Genomic DNA, 24,899 nt, shown 5'->3' with positions numbered 1-24,899 from the left:
CCAGGGAAGGGGGATACAAATGCAGTTTCCCTGAACTGCAACAAAGCATTCCCCAAAATAAGACTTTTGCTTAATTCAGTACCTACCTGCCCTTCTGTACCTGGAGCCCAGGTCTTGGTCCACATACAGGTATGTAAGGGGCACTTTCGTAAGGTATTTCCCTAATCATTTCTGGTTTGTGCAGAGTCTAAGTCCAAAGGTTGCAAACATGCTTAGCTACAGCTAGGCATCTAAAGAAGTGGCCTGATTCAGAGAGGCTGAGAAATCAGCTCTCCTGGATTTCTCCTGTTAGAGAATTGGCTCATTGTTTGTAGTACACCTGTATGATACAAAGCACTACAGGTCTGAGTCTGCCACCCTCATGATCAATGGGTAGTTTCTTACTCTGCAGATTGTCCCATGGGTTGAATTGAAGCAAGTCATGGAGTGAGGTACCATCTAACAAAAATGGGATGGAATTAGGCCCATTATAATTGTGAGTGACAGGATCCAGGATTTTCCAACAAATGATCTGCCCTTCCTCAAAATGAAGAAGTCCCCATAGTGGAGGAACTTTTTGATTTATTCCTAACTGCTAAAATGTACATCTTTTTCAAGTCTCTTGATGTCACTGTTTCACTTTTAGCTGTTCAATGGAAAGGAAAATACCCCAAACACTTCACAAGTGTTTCGGAAACTGATGTTAAGTCCTGCATTTTCCAGGAACTTCAGGCTTTTCATATGTCATTAAACAAGGAAATGTTTAATTGTAACTGATATTGAATTAATGCCAAATGAATTGATGTGTAGAGTTTTCTTCAATAGGAGGATTTGCCATTAAGCCACTAGGTCTTCAGTAAGCTGGATTGTAAGTATTCACAAGCGTAAAGATAGTTATGAAATTAAAAGAATTAAAGTTAGCTTACATTTGGTTAAGAAATTAATGTATTTGCTTTACAGTTTGTGGCTAGTAGGGAAAAGGCCCTAAGCAGCGAATAAAAGAAGGCCGTGAAAATAAAGTTAAGACCAGATTGTAGTGTGGAAAGAATGTATGGTTAAAAAAAAACTAATAAAATAAAGGGCTATAGTAACAAGAAAAAAAACTGTCTTAAAAGAAACAAGCGCAAACTGTGACATTCCCCTCTGATGTTATCGGGATGGGTGATCTTCTAGTTCACTCCAGTCCTTGACTCTGGGAGCCAGCCTTACCCTGCTGTGCTGTGAGAACCCCCACTCCTGGGATGTTCATGCACAGCCTCTGGCATGTAAGCTGCTCCTTGGATTGTGCAACCAAATGAAACTAGCCAATATCTCCGGTCCCAGACATTACCCTAGGAACCTCCTCCGCCTTGCAGTGTCCAGTTATGCCCGCTGGATGCTGCAAGCTTATATGAGTTCATCAATTTAACAAAGAAATTGATATGTACAGGCTTGTTCACCCAAAGGGAGTATCTGGCACGCTTCAAACCAAACACACTGCTTCAGGCAGAATAAACAAACAGATTTATTAACTATAAAGGTAGGTTTTAAGTGATTATAAGTCAAAGCATAACAAGTCTGATTTGGTCAAATGAAATAAAAGCAAAATGCATTCTAAGCTGATCTTAACACTTTCAATGCCCTTACAAACTTAGATGCTTCTCACCACAGGCTGGCTGGTTGCTCTTCAGCCTGGCTCTCCCCTTTGATCAGCCTTTCAGTCACTTGTTGTGGTGTCTGTAGGTGTAGGTAGAGAAGAGAGAGAGAGCGTGGCAAACGTCTCTCCCTTTTATCATGTCCTTTCTTCCCTCTTTGCTTTGTCCCCCCCTTCAAAGTCAGGTGAGCATTACCTCATTGCAGTTCCAAACTGACCAAAGGAATGGGGGTGACTCCCTCGAAAGTCTAACAGATTCTTTTGTTGCTGGCTAGGCCAGCGTCTTTTATTTCTGTGAGGCTGGGCTGGGTTTGTCCTGATGGGGTGTGAACTGCCTCTCTGCTCTTGGAGAGTTTTTGCCTGGAGTTATTTTAAGCCATGGGGGTACATTTTCAGCCTCATAACTGTATATATGAAATTACAACCTATAACATTACTGTAACAATTACTATAACAACCTCATGAGCCTTCCAAAGACACCAAACATGACAAACTTTGCATTGGATACCACACAATCATTTTATAAAGATGAACTTGGGGGTGTAGGGTGTTCCCCTGAGGTAAAGAGCATCACACAAACCTGGGTTCCACTGGTAAGCAAGGAAGGGGGGAGGAGAGAGGAAAGGAGGACATTGGTGGAAGGAAAGTAGTCAGAATAAACTGCTTCAGACAGGGCTTTCGTTAAGGGTAGCAAGTTAGCTGAAGGATATAAAGAGAACCATGAATCTGATGGTACCTTGTCAGACCAAACCTGAGCATGCTGAATCATGCCAGGATGACACTGAGTTCCTTAGGTCTGGCCTAGTTGTAAGAATACTGATCAGATGTTTATGAATGCTTTGATACTGTATTGGGTGCAGTGATGACTTATTTTTAGGCTGTTAGACATGTTTAGAACAATTGTATACAATAATATTTTAGAGTTAATATAGGAATTTAAGGTGAAATTATTATCTGGTGGTCTCCCATATTAATTTCAAATATTATTAATAATTGCAACAAGAAGGTAATCAATATATTAAGTTCTTCAACCTGCCAAGCAAAGAAATTGCTCCTGTGAAACCACAACAGCAGCTCAGCTTCTCACAGATGCAGACGCCCACCTCAACAAGGGAAATTCAGCACTTTGCTGGGATCATTTAAATATTACAAACATTAAACCACAGCTTCTACAAAACAAGTCCAGGCACTTTCACTAAATACCAGCTCTAAGCCTTATTCTCCCTGATCCTGGGGCTGGCAGGGTCTAACCTGGCCCTGTGCAAGCGAGACCGACTTGGGAAAGGTCTTCAGCTGGTATGATTTGGTGAAGTTTCATTGACTTCAGTGGCTCTATATCAAGTTACACCAGCTAGGAATCCAGCCCTTCATCTCTTATTGTCATTTCAATTCTTGTTAAAAAATTCTGAACAAATAGGTTGTTGAAGGAGACTGTGAACATTCCCGAGAATAACTTCAGACACATTTAGACTGGGACTCTAAACGAGCATCCGTAAAGTACGCAAACAGGAGGGGAGGAGGGACAGCTCTGTTTTCCCAACACTCAGCACAAAGCCTCCAAAAGCCCTGATACAAAGCTCACTGAATTCTGGAAGAAGGAAATAAAAATAGCTGAGAAGAAAATTTTTCATCTTTTGTTAATTGGATTCTCACAGGGTTGTAGCTATGGAACAGAAGCAGAGCTACCCAGGGTCAACCTGTGTTTGGTCTAAAAGACATTCAGAGCTGACAGATTACTACAACTCTGTCACCTTTTGAAAACATAGACTGTAACTCATTTGTGTATTTAAGTCTGCCTGCTTTAACCTTGCAAATACTAATTTATTTTCTTAGATAATAAATCCTTAGTTAGTTGACTATAGGATTGTCTACAAGGGTTGTCTTTGGTGTGAGATCTCAGGTACAAACTGACCTGGGGTATGTGATTGGTCCTTTGGTACTGGGAGTACCCTATTCTTTTTTGCTGAATATTGCTGTGGTTTTGATAAAGTAACCAGTTATAACATAGTCCAGTTGCCAGGCTGGGAAGATAGACGGGAATGCCCAAGGGGACTGTCTGTGACTCCACAGTAAGGCTGTTATAGTGCTTTAGGAGTTCACACTTGTTACTGGGTTTGTGAAATCTAATAATAGAACACACAGCCAGTTTGCAGTCTCTGCCCTGCTTCTTCACAATCTGCCCTGAGGTTGACACTCATGGTCCTGAGCCACTCCAGGCAGGGTGACAGTGCAAAATTAAAGCACTTCATTTGTTTATCTCAAGCTGTAGAGACTCATGATGTTAGCTTTGGAGGCCTCCAGTTCAATCCGTGGTCATAGCCAAGATTGCAGTTGCTATAAAATGGAAGCTGATCTGGGATTCAAACTGCAGTGAGCCTGAGACACATGAAACCAGCTTTCTCCATTCAGGGAAAGTATGTAACCCACTGCTGAGTGTGAGTGACACATACCCCTGTGTGCCCCACCCACAGAGCATGTGAGTCTGTTATAGCTGCCAGCTAGGGAGTTATTTTCCTGACTCAGGCTTTTAGCTCTAGACATCCCCAGCTCAATCCCCAGGCACCAAGATGGTGATTGTCACTATTATGAATGCTTGTCTTCCTCTCCCATTCCTCTTTTGTCTCTGTATGAGCCTCATTTATTGTATTTTGTTTGATTTTACTGGTAAGTTCTTTGGGGCAAATTGTATTTTTCCGTAAAACACCCCGTGCACAAACAACACTATATTTTTTACAAAGTATTTATTAATATTTACACTAATGGCCTCTGAAATCAACTCTTATCAACCCAGATGGGAATGACAGTCATTCAGTATGGTGGGAGTGGGCTGGTTGGCTGGAGAAGATTCCAGTTTGGGGTGTCTGCCCTGCTTCTTGACAGTCTGCTGTTTGTTTTATCACCTGAAACTGCAGCCCCTCAGTCTGAAGGGTAACACAGCAAATTGAAGGGGTTGTGATTTCTCTTTGTCTTTGGAACATCCCAGGGTATGTGTCTCATGGATGCTGTGATCCTCCCGTGTTGTTCAGCAGGCTTCAGCTAAGCAGCTCTCTTCTCACAAATACAGCGATATTGTTGTGTACAGTTATAGGAGGTGGCTTCTCCTGCATTCAGAAGTACACAGGACTCTCCAGGCTCTTGCTTCTTTACTTGGAACCTGGGGCAGAAAGCTACATTTAACACTCAGCCATGCCATTTTTGTAAAATCACAAACAGTGTCATTGCATTTGGCTGCCTAAATATTGGGGTTAACTTGCCTTACCTATTAATTTCACTTCTCAGAATAACATGTCCTGCAAGCTGAGCTATGAAAAGCATTTCTTTGTGATTTGGAATGTTTTTGGCTCGAGATTGTTCATTTAGCTGAGGTGGCCTCTTGTTTTAAATTTACTGCAGTTGTTGTACAATTTAATGTTCAGGGGTAGGACGGTAGTCTCTTCCTTTCCTCCTTAAGTGTAATGGTGGCATCACCCTTATCAATGTTTCAACTTTGAAATATCCCATTTAGAATATTTGTCAGAACTACATATGAATAGATATATTCATATGTAGTTCTGACAGAGTTACAGCTACCACTGTTAATGTTGTACAATTGTTTTATTATGTTTATTCATTTAGATTTAAAAAATTCAAACAGCACCACTCCTTCCTGTGAGAATTTGTAACCGTAAAAAATACACAATAATTCTACAAGTTCAGTAGCAATGCCAGAGTGCAAATTCTGTAAGAAATGCACAAGGATGTAAAACACAAGTGAACAACTTCTAGATCTGCCAGAGACTTACAGGTCAGTGGAATGAGCTGTGCCATCCTCCCACATCCAGTTTGTAGTAGCTCCCTTACGGAATAGTCCAATCCAGTGAAAACACGCCTGTCTGTTTATGAAATCCTGTTTGGGAACAAGACTAAATCATTTACATGGTAGGCGTATGGATACCAGGGATGAGAATGAGGCTGATGTGTCCCAGTCGGGACCAGTGTGTTGTAATGCCCATACATTGGCCAATCACACTCCATTTTTTCCAGAAAAGTCAGCCATAGATTTTATGGAGCTTTTTGCACCTGTCCCTCACGGGAAGCATCACAGCTACCGTCCTGGCTGAGAAGAACTGATAGGATACCCTGGAGAACAAGTCAACACAATTGTCTCATCAGCCAGGGGTATCACTAATGAGACATGAGAAGTTCTCTTCCCAAGCAGCACAAGTACTAACCCAACAGCATATCCAGCCTCTGTTAAAGAGAGACAAAGCTTGATTTTATTTTCAGATGGGTTTCATTTCATTGACTTCAATGGAGGAAGTCGTGATTCACGATGGAGGGAGAGGAGACTCAGACCCTAGGAATGGACTCTGTCCCTTCCTCATATTATGCAGAGCACTAATCCCTAGGCTAGGACATCACACTCTCTTTAATCACTCTTGAAGTCAGTGATAAAATTCACTCCTTCTCTGGTGCCCCAAATCTGCCCAGTCTCCCTTGGGGACACAGTTCTGAATAGAACACAAACAGTTTAGAAAGTCATTTACCCTGCCAGTGTTATTTTTCATTTTATACCCATATCCCACTTCCCCACCAGATAGATATTGGGCAGGTGTAGTTTGGAAAATATAGGAAAATAAGGCAAAGGGTAAATTCCCTACCAGTTCTTCCTTGTTCTCTATCCTCAGCAGTCTAGACCCATGAGACGAGCAGTATTTTTTACTCTTCTGCCAGGAGCTCCTTTCATTAGTAAAATGGTAACACTTCCCTCTATGCTGTATCCAGCCCTCAGGGCAAGAGCTGCATTTATCTACTGGAAAAAGAGAGCAATATAGACCCGTTATAGTTCTGCATTGATGGGTGCGACGCAGTTTGATACTGAGTGTCACCATGTATTCGCTAGTGTGTATATTTCTCACGGGGAATGTAGTGTTTGTCTTGCCAGCTAGGATGAAGCTGATGTTGGTGCCCCCAAAATAACCTGGGATATGGGATACTTGGGTCAAGGCCCTTTTCTGATTCAGGCAGAACAGGGACTTAACCCTGGTTCTCCCTCATCCCTCAACACCAGGCTATCGCCTACTCTGGGGCTTCTCTGTTTTTTCACGGAAAACTTTGAAAGGTCTCGGTTTTATCCCAACATGAAATGGAAAAATTTTGAATTCTCAAAAGTGCTCATGGGACAGGAAACCTGTTTCCCCTCCAGCTCCATTCAGATCACAATGAACAAGAGAGGTAATGAGAGCACTAGTGGAGAGAGGAAGCAATCCTCACGATGGCAATGATGATGATGTTGACTAGGATGAAAACCTGATAACCAAGCTAGCACAGTGTCGGCGCTGTGGGAGGGAAGTGCAGGAGAGTCTCTCTGTGCAGCAGCCTATTTGTCTGTTGCATTTGTCAAAATCCCTCTGTTTATCAATGTCTTTCCCTTGTACCATTGAGAGATGTAAGCTGGGAAGGAGCTGCCCAGGTTTCTCTACTTTGAAGCTAGTGAGCCAGGGATCACTGATTATGTCCATTATTAAGGACACCATATTTTTGCTCAGATTTGTTGTGGCTTTCCACGTAATTAATACTTAGATGAGGCCCTTGTACACTGTGTGCACAGGAACAGAAGTACCCTTTTTTGTTAATAAGAACAAGGAGAGCTGAATTCTGATTAAGCAACAAAAAAACCATAAAGGATATAAACAGAAGAGTGAGCTCTGATTGATACCTTTCTTATTCAGAACATTTGAGAGTTCTGTGTTATTGGCTTGGAGATCGTCTCTTTGCTGCATGCAGTTTGTCAGAGTTTCCTGCAATTGAGTGAAGTTTTTCAGAATAGCCAGTTTCTGGATAAGTTCCTCATTCTGTCTTCTCACTTGATGGGAAGCCTGGAGAACTTAAATCCACATCCCAAGAAATCAGTTAAAACAAAATGAAATACACTTATATAAATCATTTGCCTTTTGCATTATAAAGATGCTAACAGCAATTGTGACAGTTGTCATCATGGCTTATGCACTGGGGATTGAACTGGAGACCTTCTGAGCTAAAAGCATGAGAGGATATAGCTTCAGGTAAATGCTTGGTCTATACTAGAAAGATGGGTCAACATAGCTACATCGGCTAGGAGTGTGAAAAAACATGCCTAACTGACATAGATATGCCCACCTAACCCCCCAGCACAGACACAGCTATGTAAATGAAAGAATGCTGTGTAGCTACCATCATTTGGGGAGGTGGTGTTCCTATTCCAATGGAAAAACTCCTTCCATCAGAGTAGATAACCTCTACACTTTGGGGTGATGCTGACACAGCTACAGCAATATAGCTATGCTGGTACAGTCTCCATAGCACAGACATACCCAAAGACAGAAATGTCAGTCACCATGGGCTGTAACAACTCATATTCCCTGCGGATTAGCACAAAGGGGGGACCAATAATCCCAACTATACATATAAAATGATAGGGTCTAAAAATAGCTGTTACCACTCAAGAAAGAGATCTTGGAGTCATTGTGGATAGTTCTCTGAAAACATCCACTCAATGTGCAGCGGCAGTCAAAAAAGCGAACAGACTGCTGGGAATGATTAAGAAAGGGATAGATAATAGGACAGAAAATATCATATTGCCTCTATATAAATCCATGGTATGCCCACATCTTGAATGTTGCATGCAGATGTGGTCGCCGCATCTCAAAAAAGATATACTGGAATTGGACAAGGTTCATAAAAGGGCAACAAAAAAGGCAGGGATGGTGTCACTAGTCTGTTTGCCAGAAGCTGGGAATGGGCGACAGAGGATGGATCACTTGATGATTACCTGTTCTGTTCATTCCCTCTGTGGCATGTGACATTGGCCACTGTTGGAAGACAAAAAGAAAAGGAGTACTTGTGGCACCTTAGAGACTAACCAATTTATTTGAGCATAAGCTTTCGTGAGCTATAGCTCACTTCATCGGATTCATTGTAGTTGTAAGAACGCTTGATAGAGACAACTACAGTACCCACCTGCTGAAGTGAAGAAACAGATTGACAGAGCCAGAACAGTACCCAGAAGTTCCTACTACAGGACAGGCCCAACAAAGAAAATAACAGAACGCCACTAGCCATCACCTTCGGCCCCCAACTAAAACCTCTCCAACGCATCATCAAGGATCTACAACCTGTCCTGAAGGACGACCCATCACTCTCACAGATCTTGGGGACAGGCCAGTCCTTGCTTACAGACAGCCCCCGAACCTGAAGCAAACACTCACCAGCAACCACACACCACACAACAGAACCACTAACCCAGGAACCTATCCTTGCAACAAAGCCCGTTGCCAACTGTGTCCACATATCTATTCAGGGGACACCATCATAGGGCCTAATCACATCAGCCACACTATCAGAGGCTCGTTCACCTGCACATCTACCAATGTGATCTATGCCATCATGTGCCAGCAATGCCCCTCTGCCATGTACATTGGCCAAACTGGACAGTCTCTACGTAAAAGAATAAATGGACACAAATCAGACGTCAAGAATTATAACATTCAAAAACCAGTCGGAGAACACTTCAATCTCTTTGGTCACTCGATTACAGACCTTAAAGTGGCAATTCTTCAACAAAAAAACTTCAAAAACAGACTCCAACCAGAGACTGCTGAATTGGAATTAATTTGCAAACTGGATACAGTTAACTTAGGCTTGAATAAAGCCTGGGAGTGGATGGGTCATTACACAAAGTAAAACTATTTCCCCATGTTTATCCCCCCCTCCCCCGGCTGTTCCTCAGATGTTCTTGTCAACTGCTGGAAATGGCCCACCTTGATTATCACTACAAAAGGTTTTTCCCCCTGCTCTCCTGCTGGTAATAGCTCAGCTTACCTGATCACTCTTGTTACAGTGTGTATGGTAACACCCATTGTTTCATGATCTCTGTGTATATAAATCTCCCCACTGTATTTTCCACTGAATGCATCCGATGAAGTGAGCTGTAGCTCACGAAAGCTTATGCTCAAATAAATTGGTTAGTCTCTAAGGTGCCACAAGTACTCCTTTTCTTTCTGTGGATACAGACTAACACGGCTGCTACTCTGAAACCTGTTGGAAGACAGGATACTGGGCTAAATGGACCTTTGGTCTGACCCAGTATGGCTGTTCTTATGAGATTTACACAATGTGGAGTTTTCACTTTAATTCTGATGTTAAAGTAATTAAGGAATTGGTAAAACTGCTTTACTATTTACAAAACAATCTCTATGGGCTTGAAATCTGATTAACAGAATATGTACCAAAGATGTTTTTGTCAAAATGTCCTTTATTCTTTTAGCTTCCTGGCCTCATAATTCTCATGATTTACACTGATGTAAGTAAGAACAAAATCAGTCCCCATTCCCTTTTGGACTGGTAAAGTGAGCAAACTTTAAAGATCACAAAACCATTCAGAAGCAAGAAATATGGAGCCACGCTCTGTATCATGATTAGAGCTGAATGAAAAATTATTTTTTTGGTTTGCAGATGAAAAATCTGGAACTAAAATTGGTTAATTTTGAACCCGAACTGATATTTTCCAGTTTTTCCTCCTGGAACAAAACCCCAAAACAACAAAATTAATTTCAGATCTATGTGGAATGAAATGAAAAAAAAAACTCAAGAAAAAGGGAGGGGAGAGTCTTTTAATTTTCTTTTAGGGTTGTTTTCCATTCCAACACATTTTTTTTTCAGTTCTTCCTCTAGTTTTGTTTTGAGGTATTTTTCAAGCTTTTTATTCTGAAATCACTGAAACAAACCATTTCCCTTTCTTAAATAAAAAATCAATTTTTTGGCCAAAAGTATTAATCGAATTCTACCCAAATTCACGAATAGCTTCAGTGCATGGAAAAATGCATTTTTTTTGGCTAATAAAATACTCACTGAAAAAAAATTCACCCAGTCCTAGACATGATGCCATTTCTAACCACATTTAAACTGTAGTCAGAGTTTCAAATCAACTTTAGTCTTAACTGAGAAGGATTCTTGGGATCACCGCTCTCCCTAGGCTTCAGAGCTGGAGTTGCACCACAAAACATAACTTCAAAGTGCTGTCTATACAGCTGTTTGTAGAGCATTAGTAGAAGCCCCGCTAGCCTGAGTCTGTTGACCTTGGCTTGAAGGCTTGCTCCTGCTTGCTCCAAAATGCTGTGTAGACATACTCTTAAAGGTATCTCAGCTTCTCACATGTTTTACAAGTAGAATTCAAATCACAGCTCGGCAGGCAACAGGCTCTGAATACCAAATGAAAGTTGTTTTTTACAAAGCAATGCAAACTATGACAGTGTCTCTCACATACATTTACACACATCACTCAAAGCCCGTCTAAACGTTATAATGGTTCAGATCGTGTTTTGTTGCCTTCTTGGCAAATACTTACCCATGGCACCCCAAACCCTTGCAGTTACTACCAAAGCCAGGCAGAGGAGCCCCAGAATCACTGTAAGGAGCCACTGTGAAGATGGAGGAGATTCTAACAGAAATAAGAGAGAGAAAATTAAAGCAAACATGGCTAGAATGTGCCCCTCTCCTGAGACTCTGGTTTCAGATCAGAGCTCTCAGCCACACCAGTCTACCAAAGCCAGAACTCACCATTGGAGCTAAACCAGTCCAATAATAATAGCTATTGAATGTGTGCTCAATAAATCTGGCATGAATTGAGATGACTTGGAGAAAACAGTTGTTCCTGGTGAAGGCCAGAGCTGTCACATCCCAATTTCTGCCCAGGCCTTGGCCCATTAACATGCCATTTCCTGCGACAGTGGACAAAATTCTAATTTTATTGTTTCTGAAATATGAGGCCATGGACAGTGGCTACACCAGGAGGCGGATGTTTGACTATGAACACTTTGATAAAAGAACGTAAGAAGCCAGCAGCTTATAGTGCATAATATTTTGCTGCCTCTTCTGCTTTGAAGGAGTGTGAAACTCCAGATCAGAGTAGGCCATTTCCTTCTCGCTGATTTATGATAGGTTGTAAGGATGGAAAGACAGCTCTATGAAATTGTCATTACAGTAGGTGGGAACATAACTTCACAGATGTTAAGGCTAGGAGGCAACATTATGAGCATCAGGTCTGAGTTCTTGCATAATGTAACACAGGCCATAGAACCTCACCAGTAATTCCTGTTTCCAAAACCAATAACTTATGGTTGAATGAGGTCATATCTTTTAGAAAGAGAGTCAATATTCATTTAAAAACTCCAAATGGTGGAGAATTATCACATTCCTTTGTCATCTGTTCCACTGCTTAATTACACACATTGTTCAAAATTTTTGTCAGATTTCCAATTTTACCTTTATCAGAGTCATCCAATTAGGAAACAGAAACAATACCATGTGACTTAGGTGACAAATCACATAGCTCAAATAGTGAAGTATGAACAGTGAATTCTTGAAGCAGTAGCCACTGCAAATAGTTGACAACCAACTCAAAGGTTGGAACATAAACCGTGCACTGAATGATTTCAAATAGAAAACCTTTTATTTTTTTAATTGAAGCTTGTTCTCAGATAAGTGATGAGCAGAGAAAGGGGCTGACTTCTCTGAGGACCAGATTCTGCGATCCTTACTCATGTTGAGTCGTACCTTATGCTGTGGGGTAAAATATTACTCCCCATAAGGAAAGGAATTAGAAACTAGCCCTGAAAAAAATGTTCCCTGCAGTAGTGGCCTAGTAAGAACTGAGAAAAATTGAGTAAGTACATCAGGATTTGGCCCAAGGCAGGCTGTAGCTGTTAGATTTTGTGGATTAACAGAAAGCATATTAGTTTCTTATTATTTTCTGCTATCTGCAAACTATAGATAAACCATTTTAAAAATATTTCTGTTTCTTATGAGGCATGCAAATAAGATACTTATTACAAGAAACCTTGCAGGGCACTAGTAAGCTGATGCCTTAGCTTGCAGCAACTAGAACTCTGGCCTATCTAGAAGCTATTCTGGAGAAAAGCCAAGAGATTCAGGTTGAATCATCTAAGAGAACTCAGCGTCCTTTTTCTGTATCATATTCCCCAAAGCCCCATATATATAGTATGCAAAGCTTGTGCAGCATTATAGTTGTAGATGAGAGAGCTGGCAAATATAAGGAGTCCAACTAACTATATAAAATGTGCCAGACAGGTATGGACTTTTGTGTTAAGTGTTAAGTAGATTTCCTGGGGAATCTTTGGGTAGGGGTTCATGCAAATTCCACAATGCTGGTTATGCAACAACAACAAAAACACCTTTTTGAAGCTACCCCCGGAGGAGTGGGCCATTGACTGGGGTTTACTTGTTCTTGGAAACTGGAGATCAAAGGCCAGAGCAGTATAAAGCAACAGTTGCACTATCCAGTTGGGTATGGTTTCTGATCTTAAATGCTGACATGAACTTGGGAGCAAATGGGCAAAGCCAGTTGTGGGGGTCTGAAGATTGACACCTACCAGAGCCCTGTGTTGGAGCTCAGGGTGACCTCAGGTAAGCTTTTAGCATGTATTCAGGTTTATTATTTTTTAAATATGTTTTCTCTTTAATGCTTTTGCCCGAAGAATAAATGCAGTTTGCTTTGTGAAGGTTGGTTGGTAACTGGAATACACTCTTATAGCCCTTAGAGAAAGAGTTAACTACAGGCGCTGGTCCCTGATGAGACCTGCTGGGAAATTGCAGTCAGGTGCAGAGGGACTGCAAGCATAACTCCCAGTCTGAGGGCGAGATGTGACAGCTGGAAAGCCTAAAATCTCAGGCAGGTGCCCACAAGGAAGAGCAGGAGGGAGGGTCATTTAGGTAGTTAAGTCTGGAACTGTGTCAATGGTTATCCTCAGGTACAAGAAACCTTTCACATGAGTGATGGCTCCAGAGCTTTGCCGACTGGCAGAAAGATTCCATGGTGAGGCCTCAGGGCAATGGAAGTTCTGGAAAACCCAAACAGGGCACTCAAGATGGAAAATATTTCCTCACAGAGCAATCCACCCAGGTGCCTTCTCTGATAGCCCACCTGGGGGTCAGCTGACCAATCACAGGTGCACTAGCCTCTTCCCTCTTAAAGGGCGAGTACCATCCTGTGACATAAGGATTTATTACTTCATAATCAAATTGCTACATTTCAGTGCTTTGTAGGCACAAAGCCACCTTCTTCCCATACCTGGAAAACTATGCATTTCTGGGGGCACCTTCATATCACACAGACTGGCACAAAACTAACAACATAGAATTTTTTCTCAAATGTCAGTAAAACTAACACAGATTCTTGCTATATAATGTTAGGGTTTCTGGGACAAAGTTCAAGAAGGAGATTTGAGTAGGGCTAAAAGCATAATGTTAGACATAGATTCAGGAGATTATAAATATACAGTACCTGTGACCCTGGCATGCTTTGGTCTTCGTTTTCTCTTCTGCTCTGCAGGAGTATGAAATCTGAGGTCCACAAAGGTCACTGACTGCTCACTCATTTCTGGTGGGTTATGGGATAGAAATTCCAGAGGTGGAGTTAGTGAACTGAGATGACCACTGGGATTTGTACTGCAGTGAAATGGCCTGTTAGAGCCAGTAAGAGCATCAGCATGAACAGGAGCAATGTAACAGGACAGCCTGCTCAGTGGCTCAGTACAAGTGCTCCTGTGTTCCTCATGGACACTTAACTCCCACATAGCAAAGGCCACAAGAAACATATTCTAGCTTTTATGGCTGGCTAGGCCACTCCGTCTCATCCCGGTGGGTGGTGATTTGGCCTCACATATACACACCTTTGTCATCTTCTGTTTGGGCTAGCAATGCTTTTTACTGGACATGAAGCCATCAGCCAGAGGACACTCCAACTACTGCAGAACGATGCAGCATGTCTCCTCAACAACACAGGCTGCCGCAAGCACCTCACACCAGTCCTCCACTCACTGTACCGGCTACCTATAGAACGCCAGGTCAAATTAAAGATCTTAGTCCCTATCTTCATGGTGCTCAGATTTCTAAGATTGCCTGAAGCTCCAGGATTGGGCCATGGGACCAACAGCTCCACTTCTTTGGCACAATGGTACTTTGTACCACAAGGACAAAGCTGGTCTGTACAGGAGACAGAACTTTCTCAGGAGCAAACTTCCACAGGAACTAAGAACCACCACAAACATCACCTTCTGCTCCAAGTGCAAGGCACACTTCTCAGACTTTGCCTTCGATAGCATAAACATATAACATAGAGTACATATAATTTAGTTTAAAGGAAAACAACCCCCCCACACACACACTCCAAACTACACTGTTCACACAATTTCCCCTAGGCCAGAGGAGAAGAAAGGAACAAACTGTATGTGACAGATGTTAGTCACCTCCCTTAGTGCACTTCTGAAAGGTACTGAGATATATGGTGATGAGGGTTGCATAAGAAAATGTGAAGAATAGAGCAGCCACACCGATAAATAGATAAATCTCCTTCTTCTGATACTGGTAACTGCCTGTATTTATAAAAAATAATGTAAATATAATGGAACGATGCAGTCCCTTCCTAGTCACAGCTGCAATTTAGTTTCTATTATCAACTCAATTATGGGCCTCCACATAAATCACCAAAAGGGCAGATTTGTATTAAAATTGGTAGGTGAGAACTTGGCCCAAATAGTGGGCAGCAAAATCTGCAAATGATACAATGTTATTTAGGTCAATCAGGACCAGAGAGGATTGTGAGGAACTTCAGAGAGACCTAAACAAGCTAGGAAAATGGGCAACATGCTTGAAAATGAAATTCAATGTCAATAAATGCAATGTAATACACATTGGAAGGGAAAATTTAAACAATTCGTACACCTTACAGAGGTCTAAATTAGTGTATCAACTCAGGAAAGGGACCCAGACCTCACTGTAGACAAATTAATTAAAACCTCTGCTCTGTGTGCAGCTGCGGTCAAAAAAGCAAACAAAATGTTAAGATGAATAAGTAATAGGATAGAGAATTATACAAAAATAGTTTGTCTTTATATAAATCACTGGCCTGGCCTCTTCTAGATACTGTGTGAAGCACTGGTCATCCCATCTCCAAAAAGGCCATTGCGAAACTCAGCGGAGTTCACAAAAAAATAACAAGAATGATCAAGGTAATGGGAAAACCCACATATGAAGACAGATTGAAAAGACTGGGATTATTTATCTTAGAAAGAAGATGGAGAAGAAGGACCATGATAGCAGTATATAAAGTAATAAATAATCTAGAGAAGGTAGAGCAGGAAATTCTGTTCTCTCAGTCTCTGTAAAGGGACATTCAATCAAATCAAAAGGTGGGAAATTCCAAACGGATAAAAGTAAATACTTTTTCACATACTATGTAAATAAACTTTGGAACTAACTGCACAGGAAGTCACTGAGGCCAAGAACTTATAAGGATTCATAAAGCGACATTTATATGGATATCAGAATATCCAGAATTGTAATTAATGGCAACAACAATTTTAGAGAGTCCTGGCAGGGGACATAATACCTTTTACTGGACCAACTTCTGTTGGTGAGAGAGACAAGCTTTCATATGGCTACAACACTGCGTACAACAAAAATTAGGGAAGGGATATTAAACCTCATGAATCAGTGTTTAAGCCAACCTCCGTTAGAACTCAGAATGAAGCCTAGTGTTGGGGGCAGATTATTCCACATATGACTAATGTGAGGGTTTAAAAATGGCATTGGGAAGCATCTGGTGCTAGCCATTGTCAGGGGCTGGATACTGGGCTAGAACTAGTCTGATCCAGTGTGAAAATTTCTATGTCCCTTCATATAACAAGTATTTGAAGGGTGAATGCAAGAAAGCTGAAGAGAAATTGTCTAGCATTTTCTTAGGTATTATTAGCAGTAATGGGAAGAAATTGAGTAAAGGGAAAATGAATGCTGAATATCAAAGTGTTCCCCTGTAGCATGGCGAGCCCTGTTAGAATGTGGCTTGAGTCAGTTAAAACCTGAGTAATTTAAAACTGGACTGGACAAAGCCTTGTAAAGTAGACTGTAGAGTACAGTTATTCATGTCTTTGTGTTTTCCATCTCTCCTTTCTATATTTCATTAAAGAATAATAATTCAGAATGATTTACAGAGATCCTTTGGACCTAGTCCCTAAGAGGCACAAGCTGGAGGGTATGAAACAAAAATCTGTATCCCCAGTTTTCCATTGTATATAATTGCAGCTTTAATAGCCAGTCCGATGAACTGCAGATCTCTTTGAACTCCTGCTGGCTTCATAGGCATTAAAGAGTAGATTAAGGGGCATTCAGCACCTCACAGGATCCAATCACAAGTATTCGCAGTTCTGTAATCTTTTAGAATTTGATTTAATGCACATTTCATGGCCATGCTAGAGTTCAGCAAATCATAGACTCATAGACATTTGAGGTGTAACAGACCACAATCTAATTGTAATTAATTTAGGGTAACATTTTCAAAAGTGACTTTGGCACTGAAAATCAATGAGATTTAGGTTCCTAAGTACCTAAGTCACTTTGAAAATGGGAACCTAATCGGATTTTGACAAGCACCTAAGCACCTAATTCCCGTGGGACTTAGGTGCCTTCAAAATCCCATTGGGCAACTATCTGCATCTTTAGATGTCTAAATACTTTTTAAAATCTGGTCCTTAGGGACTTTTGAAAATATTACCCCTAGTCCAATCCTCTGGCCAAGATAAGATTGTTCTCTATGGTTTGTGAGGTAGGATTAAAATTAAAAGAAAAAAGAAAGGAAAGGAAAAAAAGAAGCTGCCAGGGGAAAAGAGCAATCTTTTAAAAAGAAAGTAGGCAAGGGGGAACAGAGAACAAAACCAGGCAAATAGTCACGGCTTACAAACTCATTGAAAATGTAGAAATAGATAGAAAAATCTTAGAAATAAATAGTATACAGGAAAGGAATAAAGGCAAAGAAGAAACATCTCATATGAACACTTCCCTCTTTTCTTCCTGTGTGTTCTCTAATTAGACTGTATGGACTACAGGGAAGCAAACTCTTTTTCTCTCTAAACTTTCCTACACATTTCCCCCTTTCCCATTGTCCAGTCAACTATAAAGAAGGTTAAAATTTTACATTTTGAAGTTTTAATTATATTTACAAATGTTCAAAACAAAAGAAAACACAAAATCTATAGGGGCTTATCCTACAATGTGCAATGCACGGGTGGACCTCTATGCTCACATGGAGCGCCATTAAATTCAACTTGGCTGTGTGAGGGTTCTGCAGTCCACCCATGCATCGTACATCGCTGTATCAGTACTACAGAGTACAATTCTGCACTGTGCTGAGCACTCTCAACTCCCATTGACCTGATCACCTCACAATACTTAGTCATCTTTCCAAGAGCTTTGTCCAGCGCTGGTTGATACTAGCTAGCCTCCATCCATAAGGGAGGGAAAATGCCACCTCGGACATTAAATGAATACTAGACTACAATTGAAAGACTTCCCAATGCAGTTTGTATTAAACTTTATCCAAGGAAATAAAAAACGTACAAACACACACAAGAGGTAATCTATAGCAATTACCTTAGTGAAAAGGAAAATCCCTGCAAAAAAGCTGGTATTACCTTTGTTTGTGCTGGAGGGTCCACAGCTTGGGTCTGAAGTCCTGGACTATGACTTTAAATCCTGTACTTCCCTTGTCTTTGTCCACAGGAAGAGAGATGGGCAGTGTGATCTCACTGTTTGAGTGTCCTGTTATAAGTGGAACAGAACCGGTCAAGAGAGGGATAATTATTTGTTCTGCAAATTTCTGGCTGAAACCGCACAGGAAGCGCTCATGTTGCTGATTAGAGAGGCAGGGCCCTCGTGCAAAAGCACTGAGAACAAAGAGATTTTCTTCCTCACATGACTGAACCAGCACCGACAACACCTGTTTTAACTTCAAAAACAACTTGGCGTTACTTAAATTCTGAAGCTCAGTAACTGTCAGAACAAATACTCAACTGAAGTCCAAGCACATACCCTTCTGGCTTTAGCCAATGGATGGGACCTTTCATGTTTACTCTCCAATGGCCGTAGACGTCAACAAAAAGATTCCCACTGACTTCAATGTTATTTGGGCTGGGGTCCAAATAGGACTCACCACTACCAGCAGCACTGGCGGAATGAGCATCATCAGCATCAGCATCAGAACTTGTGGCTTCAGCATCTTCAACCCCATAAGCACCTTCATTCCTATTTGGCAGTCAAACGTGGAAAGTGAGAAGACGGAAACAGCATTTAGCTTGGCTGAATGGGTAGATTCTGGGATGTGCTGTCTATGAGTGACATTTCATCAAGTCAGGAATCCAGCCTTCTCTGTATACAGCCCTTAGAATGGGAAAGACACAAGAAGAACTTTGGATGAAGCCTTCCATTGATGACATTTTTGGGTCTCTAGCGGTATGTATGTGGTCTCTGCTACACCTCCGAGCTCTGAGAATGTGCAAGAAAATGCAAAACAGCGGTTCACATCTGGAATAGGGGCAGTGATAGATGATGATGATTTAATAAGTGCTGACAGTGTACACAGCGGAGTATAAGTCCTGCCCCGAGGTGCTCACAATCTAAAGAGAGAGAGAAGTCAAATCAGACATAGCATGCACAGGGAGGCCTAGAGAAAAGTTTTATCCTGGAGATTTAGAGAATCTTTCTGGAGGGAGAAACAATGGGCAAAATTCTGCCCTCATTTACACCAGTGCAAATCAGTATCTCCACCTATCTCAGTGAAGTTACGCCTTATTTACATTATGACTGAGAGCAGAATTTGGCCCTGCATTTTTCCTGATATTGGTTAGAGTCTGTAGAATCCATGGAGGAGTGAATTTCCAGATCCCAGGGACAAAGCATCATGAAAACAACATCACTGAAACTGGGCCCAGGACAAACGAGTTTGGGTACAATACACATATGAATTTTCACCCAGAGTTGATCTAAAACAAATGTTTTACATAGGTTCATAAAAATTGGTTTGACTTTGTGTTTAATTTTTGCATTTCTTAGTTTCACCTGGGACAAGAAGTGGAAATGCCTGAGTCTAGCTACACCTCCTGCTGTGGTTCCTGCTGGCTGCAGTGCCAGTCTCCTCCTCTCCCTGCAAACTCTCCCCAGCGAAGTTTTCCTTCCTGCCTCTGCTCAGGCTTAATTTCTGGATCCACCTTTCTTTTCCTCTCCTTGCTGAGACTCCTAGTCCTCCCCTCTCCTGCAACCTTGTCGCAGCTTCCTCTGGCTTCTGCAGCCCACACTCTTCATCTCCTGACAGCACGTTTCCTGGGATATTTGCTATTGCTTCCTGCAAGCAGCAGTCTCCTGTCCTTTCCTGCCTCTAGCTCTTCCAGGGCCTTAGGGACTTGTGGGCCAAACTTTAAAGTAAAGCAAGGGAGGGTCCTTTCCCAGAGCAGCTGCTAGGCTCTAAAATGACTGAATGTCCGCTGGGATCAATCCTGTGAAGGCCCTCAGGGTAACCAGATCCCCTATTAGCTATGAACTCACTTAGCTCATTGTGATGGCCTTTGGGTCATTCCTGGATCTTTGGCTCAGTCCTGCAGGGAAGATGTCTTCTGAGAGCTGGCTGGCTCATTACACTATATACACTTCATAGTGCTTGCTGAAAAAAGAGTAGCAGACACAAAAACAATAACACCTGAAATTTTAGGCTCTTCTCACAGCTTCTTCTGTTTCGCACAGAATCTAAACATTTGTTTACTGGAACAGAACACTTAAAATGGTAACTTGAATCTTGATATTTATTGCCTATTGCAAATAGCTTTAACAGTGAAACGGAAGCTGCTAATCTCTACCCTATGCCTAGGAGAAAGCCAGCGGCTGTAAAAAACAGTGACCACAGCTCAGCTCAGCTACCTCGAGGTGTGAACTTCAACATTTAACCAGACTATTTGAAGGCTGAAAGATATTAGGAAATGAAATCTTCAAAGTGAACATTTTGGTCATGTCCAGGCACATTTAAAACAACTAAATCTGCATTCAGTCAAATCCAATGAGCCAAGACCATCCATAGTGGAGGAGTCAAAAAAGGATTAGATTTATACATGGATAATGAGAACATCCACAGAGACATTACATAAGGAAACTAATTGGGAATATATTTTGGAAGGATTAAAAAACATCATGCTTCAGGGCATAAATCCTGCATTACCTGGTGGGGTTAGGAAGCAATTCTCCCTATAGGCAGGTTTTTCTAGTAAGAGGCTTCTTGCACCAATCTCGGAAGCATCTGGACCTGGTCGCTGTCATGGACAAGACACTGAATTAGCTGAACAACTGCTCTGACAACAGTTTTTGAACTAAACCACAAGATAAGAAATACTTGTGAAAATATTTTGCATATACTTATGAACTTCGAATAGATCGACAGAAATCAAAATTGATTTGTGAACAAGTCACTAATCAAGAGAATAAATATTGTCAAGGGCATAAACAAATGGGTATAAAGTGTCTAGAAATAAATTTAGCCTGGAAATTAGGTTTCTAACGATCAAAGGAGTGAGGTTCTAGAACAGCCTCCCAGTGGGAGTGGGGCGCAAATAACTTAACTGGTTTTAAGATCATAGAATCATAGACTTTAAGGTCAGAAGGGGCCATTATGATCATCTAGTCTGACCTCCTGCAAAATGCAGGCCACAGAATCTCACCCACCCACTCCTGTAACAAACCCCTAACCTATGTCTGAGCTATTGAAGTCCTCAAATCATGGTTTAAAGACTTCAAGGTGCAGAGAAACCTCCAGCAAGTGACCCGTGCCCCACGCTGCAGAGGGAGGAGAAAAACCCGCAGGGCCTCTGCCAATCTGCCCTGGGGGAAAATTCCTTCCCAACCCCAAATATGGCGATCAGTTAAACCTGAGCATGTGGGCAAGACTTACCAGCCAGACACCCAGGAAAGAATTCTCTGTAGTTACTCAGATCCCAGCCCATCTAACATCCCATCACAGGCCATTGAGCATTGTGACGGGGCAGAGTGGCCACGCACTGGCACCGCAGGAATGCACCCTTCCTTCCTAGCAGAGGAAGCCCCACCCCAGAAGCTCTGCTGGGCATGCTCCAACTGGAGAACGGGTATAAAAGCCTGCAGAGCTGCTCAGTCTGGGCTGACCCCTGGAGGGGAAGGAGGCACACTGCCAGCTCCCAAGGAGGGAGAGCCTGCACACCAGGATCCGGAGGCCAGCCAAGCCGGGTTGTACCCTGATGGAGGACGTCACAGGAGTGGAACAGACCGTAGGACCCCCCAAAGCGGAGAACCTGGCATTTATGGTAGGAAGTGACCCAGGGGAACTTTAGAGGCAAACGGCATTAGAGCCGCATAGACACTTGGCGTGTTGTGGGCGGATCCCCGCTGAGCTGGTGGCAAAGGGAGCATGCCCCTGCCAGGGCCCTGGGTTGGGACCTGGTGGAGAGGGCGGGCCCAGGTCCCACTACCAACCGCCCACACCGTGGGAATCCTATGGACTCTGGCCGCTAGGCTGCACTACCCTGCTTGCGAGGGGGATGGTATAGACTCTGGCCATTAGGCCACACTGCTCCAACATGGGGAGCGATTTATATAGACCCTGGCCATTGGGCCACACTGCCCTGATGTGTGGGGTGAGTTACCTGGACTCCAGCCACTAGGCCACACTACCCCACTTGAAGGGGGATTGTATAGACTCTGGCCACTAGGCTGCACTGCTCCAATGTGGGGAGCGATTTATATGGACTTTGGCCATTGGGCAACACTGCCCAGATACTTGGGGCAAGTTACCTGGACTCCGGCTGCCAGGCAGCACGGCCCTGCTTGCGAGGGGGATTGTATAGACTCTGGCCATTAGGTTCCACTGCTCCAACGCGGGCAGCGATTTATATGGATCCTTGCCATTGGGCCACACTGCCCAGATACTTGGGGCAAGTTACATGGACTCTGGCCGATAAGCTGCACTATCTTGCCAGCCAGGGGTGATTGTGTGGAAGGAAGCCATTTGGCCACCCACAGAGAGAGGGGTGCGGAAACTTGGGAGTGGCGAGGTTCCCACACCGCATCCCACCCCTTTGTGGCAGGGGTGGGGTGCAGTGCCAGACCCTCCACAGGCATATTTACTGCTAATAGTCAAAGATCAATTAATTGCCAAAATTAGGCTATCCCATTATACCATCCCCTCCATAAACTTATCAAGCTTAGTCTTGAAGCCAGATATGTCTTTTGCCCCCACTGCTCCCCTTGGAAGGCTGTTCCAGAACTTCACTCCTCTGATGGTTAGAAACCTTCATCTAATTTCCTGATGGCCAGTGTATATCCATTTGTTCTTGTGTCCACATTGGTACTGAGCTTAAATAATTCCTCTCCCTCCCTAGAATTTATCCCTATGATATATTTCTAGAGAGCAGTCATATCTCCCCTCAGCCTTCTTTTGGTTAGGCTAAACAAGCCAAGCTCTTTGAGTCTCCTCTCATAAGACAAGTTTTCCATTCTTCAGATCATCCTAGTAGCCCTTCTCTGTACCTGTTCCAGTTTGAATTCATCCATCCAAGATCGAGCCTGATACACTGATGAACAGGATTATATGAATGTGGGGAGTGGGGGGTTGCCTATGGTAGGAGGGAACTGGATTTGATAACCCAAGAGGTCCCTTCCAGTCCTATGTTTATAATCACTTGACAGAGTTTGTTTCTATTAGAACTGGTTGATTTCTTAAAGGCTGATATAGTGGGAAAACTTTAAGAAAATATTCAGTCAAACTCAGATTTAGAAACATAATAGTACAATTGGTTTTAAAAGTCCATTTCTGTTCCTGTGGTGTTATTAAAGATTGCCTCCATGCTGGCAGTTACTGCTTCATCTCACAGCAGCTGAGAAGGGCTGCCACTTCCTCTGCCTATGTCTCACTTTGACAACAGGAACAGGATGATACCTTGTTAAAAGGCCGGGCAATCTTCTGATAGTAGGAAGGGAAAGGGGAGATGAGAATGGGAGTGCACATATTGCTGGCAACTACCTTCATCTTCAACAGAGCTCAGATTGCCAATGAACACTGTGCAAGCTACACTGGTTCAATTATAGTCATTCATGCCTAACACACATTCTAGAACTGAATTACATAAAGCTGTTCAAAACAGTTCTTTTCTGAGCTCAGAACAGACCAAAAGGCTTTAGTGGACTGTTAGATGTGAGTTAACAATAGGGCTTATAGGCTAGGGTTTTCAAAGGAGCTAAAGACTTGTCTAGACATAGAAGTCACACCAGTATAAGGTTTGTCAGCACAATTCTACCAAAACCTATTTTGGAGTGCATTCACACTGTGCTGCATGTGTCAGTGTTTGTGCCCACTCAGAAGCATGTTTATGTCACTAAAAGCAAGGTGCACTGTGAGTTCGTATCCCAGTGTCCTCTTAAAACCTCCTGCACATTCATTGTCTTATGGCAATGTTTTTCTGTGCATTCTGGGATACCTGCTGGTGTCACTGGGAATTGTGGATGTGTGGGGGGACAAATGCCCAGAATTCCCTCTGACCTATCGCATGGTTCCCCTCAGTCATGCCATTTCTGAACTTCACACTGCAAACCTATTGAAGGCACAAAGGAATGCTGCACCCCTGTCAACCAGGATGGAACATATAATCCTGTCCTACTGGACTAGACACAGCAGACAGGTAAACTTAACATAGGGCTTAAAGGCAGAGGATGTGCTCCTATTCCTTGAGCAACTGCACTCGGTATAGTAGAGTTCTTAAGCCCAGCCAACAATATTCCCCGTTTTCATCAGCTGGGTTACACTTGTTTGTTTTGGTTCCCATGCAGGATTTTCTAAACTTTGCAAACACTTCCTTCTTTTTGGATTGGACTATCCTGTAATGGAGCAAACAGGGCCTGGGTTGGGGAGGATGGCACAGCACCTTCCAATGAGCTGTAAGTGTCTGATACATCATGAAGCTCTTCCGTTCTGTGTGTATTTCTTGAATGCTCTGTATCATAGATGAGGATAATACAAAGAGACACCTAGGCCTGAACTCAGAAATGCACGTGCTTGTATTTGTCAGAGCCTTAATGTGAGCCAATCCCCACATCATTGTTGTCACCAGGTGGGAAAGGGTGGAATACAGTAAAATACACCTTCACTAATTAAGACAAAATTAGAGCTACTGTCACTACATTGAAACTTTTAAAATCCTAGTCAGGTGAACTTGCACTGCTGTTGTACACTGTTCTGTACCTTCTTTTACTTACTTCATAATTAATCTGGGGCATTTGTATGTGAAATGAATCTTTCTCATCAGAGTTCATCTACTTCTCAGACTTTTCTCTCCTTTCACATAGAAGAGAATAACATGCTGTCTTCCTATCCTCCACTTCTCTACCTCATACCAACAAAACACAAGATGGC

The 24,899-nt window shown here is 42.5% G+C and overlaps 1 protein-coding gene across 2 annotated transcripts; it reads right to left on the bottom strand.

Moving 5' to 3' along the window:
- Window positions 1–285: 285 nt before the first annotated feature.
- Window positions 286–18,886, bottom strand: LOC102931567 (natural killer cells antigen CD94-like). Of its 2 annotated transcripts, none has more exons than XM_037912125.2 (8): window positions 18,512–18,886; window positions 18,115–18,241; window positions 13,932–14,027; window positions 10,977–11,069; window positions 7,311–7,478; window positions 6,253–6,404; window positions 5,395–5,498; window positions 286–4,766 (listed from the first exon to the last, which is right to left on the bottom strand). In XM_037912125.2, exons 3-8 carry the CDS (start codon window positions 14,023–14,025, stop codon window positions 4,649–4,651), a joined length of 729 nt encoding a protein of 242 aa, XP_037768053.1. In that variant the 5' UTR covers window positions 14,026–14,027; window positions 18,115–18,241; window positions 18,512–18,886; the 3' UTR covers window positions 286–4,648. The 2 variants fall into 2 exon arrangements, with proteins under 2 accessions (XP_037768053.1, XP_037768065.1); XM_037912137.2 differs by lacking the exon at window positions 18,512–18,886 and adding an exon at window positions 14,320–14,479 and having other exon boundaries at window positions 1,550–4,766; window positions 18,115–18,379.
- Window positions 18,887–24,899: the final 6,013 nt, after the last annotated feature.

The sequence above is a fragment of the Chelonia mydas genome, chromosome 1, assembly GCF_015237465.2.
Source record: "Chelonia mydas isolate rCheMyd1 chromosome 1, rCheMyd1.pri.v2, whole genome shotgun sequence".
NCBI classification, from domain to species: Eukaryota; Metazoa; Chordata; order Testudines; family Cheloniidae; genus Chelonia; species Chelonia mydas.
This window is presented reverse-complemented; position numbering and strand designations above follow the sequence as displayed.

Bases quoted from the DNA above. Each gene is read 5' to 3' on its own strand.
- LOC102931567 (XM_037912125.2), bottom strand. From the start codon at position 14,025: ATGAGTGAGCAGTCAGTGACCTTTGTGGACCTCAGATTTCATACTCCT. The intron at 11,070-13,931 runs GTACTGTATATT...TATTTCTGTTAG, and splicing joins AAAGCATGCCAGGGTCACAG to AATCTCCTCCATCTTCACAG. The intron at 4,767-5,394 runs GTAAGTCTCTGG...TTTCTGCCCCAG, and splicing joins ACAGCTCATTCCACTGACCT to GTTCCAAGTAAAGAAGCAAG.